Source organism: Merops nubicus, unplaced genomic scaffold (assembly GCF_000691845.1).
Source record: "Merops nubicus isolate BGI_N331 unplaced genomic scaffold, ASM69184v1 scaffold48059, whole genome shotgun sequence".
NCBI classification, from domain to species: Eukaryota; Metazoa; Chordata; class Aves; order Coraciiformes; family Meropidae; genus Merops; species Merops nubicus.
Window position 1 is genome coordinate 1 of NW_008631224.1, and position 4692 is coordinate 4692.

General features: G+C 47.5%; 1 protein-coding gene across 1 annotated transcript; it reads right to left on the reverse strand.

Moving 5' to 3' along the window:
- Positions 1-446: 446 nt before the first annotated feature.
- LOC103779854 (protein C19orf12 homolog) lies at positions 447-3139 on the reverse strand. Its single transcript, XM_008947497.1, has 2 exons — positions 2980-3139; positions 447-706 (listed from the first exon to the last, which is right to left on the reverse strand). The coding sequence occupies exons 1-2, from the start codon at positions 3137-3139 to the stop codon at positions 447-449; spliced, it is 420 nt and encodes a 139-aa protein (XP_008945745.1).
- Positions 3140-4692: the final 1553 nt, after the last annotated feature.

Sequence of the window (4692 nt, forward strand, 5' to 3'; positions counted from 1 at the left end):
TGTTTCCTTAAATCTTGTTTTGGCTTGGCTTCCTTTCTTATGGAAAAGAATGAATGCCTTAAGAACTAAAGTAGAAATACAACAAAGAATAAAGTAAGGATTGAGATCTTTGAATTCAGAGTATCATAGTTTACTTTCTTACACCTTTTCCTTGCAGGACTAAAACAGACAGCAAGTAAAATTCTTCCAAGTCATTTGGCACCTGTTGGACGTTCACAGATGTATTACAAATCACACAGGGAAACAGGATAGTTGCAGATATCTAATACTATCCTTACAAAAAAAACACACCCCAAAAATGCAAACATCTAAACAATACTTAGATCTGCTTATATTTGTAATTAGCACCCACTACTAATATTTGTTGGTAATAAGAGTTGAACAATCACAATTGTCAGATTAAAATTCACTATATTGTAAAAAGCCTGCTCTGGAAAGTTTTATTCTCAAAACACTATCTTTGCATTTAGGCCTTGGGAGAAGAATTTTATCAGCACTGCTGACAAGCTCTGCTGGACAGCAGGATTGTTCATCACAAGAGGAATCAGCATAGCAGCATCAGCCCAGTGTAACTGCCTGAGAATAGCACTGGCTTCACGGCACAGTCTCTGCCGCTCAGCAGGAGGCAATTCCATTAGAATATCAGGGACTGGCCTGAACTGTCCAGAAGCCATCCAGGCACCGAGCAACCCACCAAATGCTCCTCCTGGAAAACAGACAGAGAGATGTTACTCTTTACCAGTTACTGTTAACACCTGACATTTTAGCCACAGCCTCCAGCAAGGATAATCAATGCAAGATAACAGCAGAGGGATCCTCTACAGCTGACATGATTGTGGATGCTGCTGAGAAACCAGCCTTGAAGTGCCACAGGGCTGTTCTCTTTCAACGAGTTACCAGTCCAGCTTGCATCACTGGCTCCCCAAAAGCCATGCACACGACTGACATCGCTGCCCAGAGGCACAAACATCCTGGTGGAAGGAAGGAGAACCCTCACAACAGAGTGGTGGCAGAATCAAACCCACCGCCAAAATTCCCACCCCCAGCAACTCCTCCTAAAAAGTCATTTTAGCACTCACAGGGATGCAGGTTTTCAGCCTATGATGGCTGAAGTCATCTTCAAGGAACTTTTAATGGAGCATCAATACCTTGATGACTTAGGGGCACTTAATGCAAAGGCCACTAGAAGAATTGATGCCTAACTTCCACGTCTGTCGAGATGACATTTGTGACATGGTCACAATTCTTCCCCCTACAAGCAACACCTCCACAATCCATTGTTCTCAGAGCAAGCACTCCTTAGGAAGCATGGCACACTGCTGCAGGTGGAAGGTAACTCATCCTCTCATTGTTGGTGCAAGGCGGTGAGGAGGACGACTCCTGCTATCAACCTCTCCAGCCTGTTGGTGAAAGTGAACGTGCACTTCACAGGAAAACGTCCCTGCAGCTGTCTGAAAACTCCCTAAAGACTCAGGGTCATTCACCTTTGCCACTTTATCTGTTCAGTGACGGTCTCTGGATTGAGTTGCACTGAAATCGCAGCACGGCTTTTGGTAGACTTGGTGCTTACCATTCTTATTCTATATACACTTATTGTTGTATGCTTTTGGTACACAGGAGTAGGGATACTTGTTCCACAGCCCTCAGCAGCGGCTGAAGAACACCGAGCTTGACGGGGAGGCATTACAAAGGCTTAAACCAAACCACTTAAAACAAAAGGAAAAAGCACCGCCAAGAAGAACTTTGGTGTTCCTCATCATCTCACTCAGGAAGGGGACCACTTCCATTTTTACTTGTATTCCCATTTTACAGCTCACAAATTTCTTAAAAAAAGCTTTTCCTTCCACTTCAATCTGCCTGCTAACTTCAGTCATACCTTTGTCCAAATAGTATTTTTGCCTGTTAATTAAGCTCTGTTCTTGTAACAGGAGTGCACACACAGCTTCATTTTGCATTTTCTGTGATCACTCCTCACATACTCTTTGCTTATTTTTTTGGTGACACAGCCTTGCTCACCCTCTAGGCAGACGTGCTGCAATTCTCTCCCAAACCAAGGGGCCCGGGAAATTCCCAGAACTGCTCACAGGAGTCAGGAGCGTTCAAGGACCAAGGTCCAAGCTGCTTCAGTGCCAAGGCAGCTCCGAGTACCAGACAACTCTTAATTCAAGAGACACAAAGGACAGACAACCCGTTACCATCGGGCTCTGGCTTTCCTGTACTTTTCCATACGAGGAAAAATGCCAAAGTGATAGAGAAGAATGAATTCCAGAGGAAAAAAATCCAGTTCACCAAGAGGCGTACAGCAGGAACTTTTGAAACACAGAAATAAGGTCACCAGGAAGATGATCCCGTCCCTTGCTAAGGCTGACTAACAACACTTACTCACCCTCACTTGAAACCCCACACTTCTTGCTCTGGGCTACCAGGTACCAACATTACCCCTCTCCTCCCCCCTTCAACTGCTACCATCATCTCTTGTGCTCCTTCTCACGTGCCTCCCCCCTCTCCTCCTCACTCCCCCATGCCAGCGCTGGAGCAGAGCCAGCACCAGCCAGCTCAGAGCGTGGTCCTTCGCTCTCTGTTTTGTCCCAGACCCAGGACACTGGTGCACCTCGGCAGGTGGGAACCAGGGCTCTCCCCAACAACATCAAACAACGTGTGAACAGCTTGTTCAGACAGCTTCAGGGAGACACTCTCTCAGCCTCAGCCTTCAGGATGCCTTCCCACTGGCCCCGCAGGAGCAAAGCCAGCAAGCTCACTATCACCCTATCTCCATCCCTACCAGGAAGCACCAACACGTGCCTTCCTGAAGCACACCTCCTTTCTCAACAGCCAGCTATAAAATGGCATCTTATTTAAGCCCAGACACATGAGACCTTCACACTGCACACCCCTTTCCTTCAACCCACGCCGACTAGACAGACTTCCACACTTCTTCACTTGGGCACTTAACCACACTTCTTGTTCCTACACACTTACCTACAGCAATTCCAGGTGGACCTCCCATCAGACCTCCAATAAATGCTGTTGCACCTGCTAGCAGTGCTCCTCGACCAGAGTGTCTGACAGCAGCTTTCATTCCCTTCACCTGAGCGAGATGGCAGAGCAGTCGCATCACATCATCAAAATTGATGGGCATCCTGGCAAGTCAAGGTCCTGGAAAATAAGTTTTAAGTGATCTTTTGACCACTACAAGAGAGTTTTAACCACTAAACAGAGTTCAGGAGTCTGTGAGACTAAAAGAAGAGGCACAATCGTTATATGAAAACAATTTATCTGCTTTCTCTTTCACTTCTGGGAAAACCACACCTACCATCAAACAGCTAAAAGTTACTGTATCTGCCAATTAAACCAACTGGGAACAATAAAAACCTGTTTTTATGACACTTTCATATGAGTAGATAAGGACTGGTACCAGCAATGAGCCACTTAAGAAAATTTCTCTACCTCTAGAGTACATTGCCTTTGCCTTGAGCAATTACCATGTGCATTCAGCATTGCAACCAGCTCTGGGAAGCAGACAAAGCAGAACCTTGCTTCACCTCAACTAGCAGATTATCACTGACAAATCTGTCTGGTGTTTTCTCCTTATCCTGATTCTTGACACAAATCAGTTGTTTGTTGTCACATACCAGTTCTCCTCCTTGCTTGGTTACAGGTTTAAATGCTTCTGTGCCCATTCCTAAAGGAGGGAGGCTGTCCATAGCAACCAAGAAGAGACTGAGGGAGGGCACAGATTACAGGAGTTGGAGAGACCTGGGAATAAATGGGAAGCTCTGGAGGCAGGGCATCAGGATGCGATTGGCTTTTTGGACTGCGAGTGCACATTGCTGGTTCATGTTGAGCTTCTCATCAAGCAATACACTCAAGTCCTTCTCTGCAGGGCTTCTCTCAATCCACTCATCGCCCAGCCTCTATCTGTGCTTGAGATTGCCCTGACCCAGGTGCAGGACCTTCCACTTGGCCTTGTTGACCTTCATGAGGTTCCACATCTCTCAAGCCTGTCAGACTCCCTCTGGATGGTATCCCTTCCCTCCAGTGTGTTGACTGCACCACACAGCTTGGTGTTGTCCGTGGTTGTGCTGAGGGTGCACTCGATCCCACTAACCATGTTGCTGGTAAAGACGTTGAACAGCACTGGTCACAGGACGGACCCCTGAGGAGTCCTGTGCTCCAGGGAAGCACAGGCTGCATGCCATGGTGTAAAGCACTGCAGGGGCAACACACAGCCAGGTCTGCTTTATGCTGCACATCACAGGCAGCAGAAACCCTGGTGCTGCTCATGCATAGGGGAAGGAGCCTCTCCTGCCCACGTACTTGCTCATAAAACCTCCAAACAGACAGCAGACGAGCTGCGGTCCTGAGATGGCAGCTGGAGGAGATGGGGAAGTCAGGGAGGCAGTACTGAATACTAATAGACACTGAGCAACTCCTTCTGAAGCTGGCATTTGACTTCATTTCCAGTAAGGACTGGAAATGCAAATAAAACATAAGCAGGTTTTCCACAAACCTCTTCTGGAGAGTTTCGCAGCCTCCCCATTTTGTTCCATTCGGAAGGGCAGAGAAAGGAGGAGGGGGCTTGGTCCAGGGTGTTGTTTCCGCAGAGGGCTGTCATGCAGAGCCCTCACGTCCCCCAGCACACATCGCTAACCCCCCCGCAGCAGTCAGCCCGTGGCGACGGCCTGGCAGAGC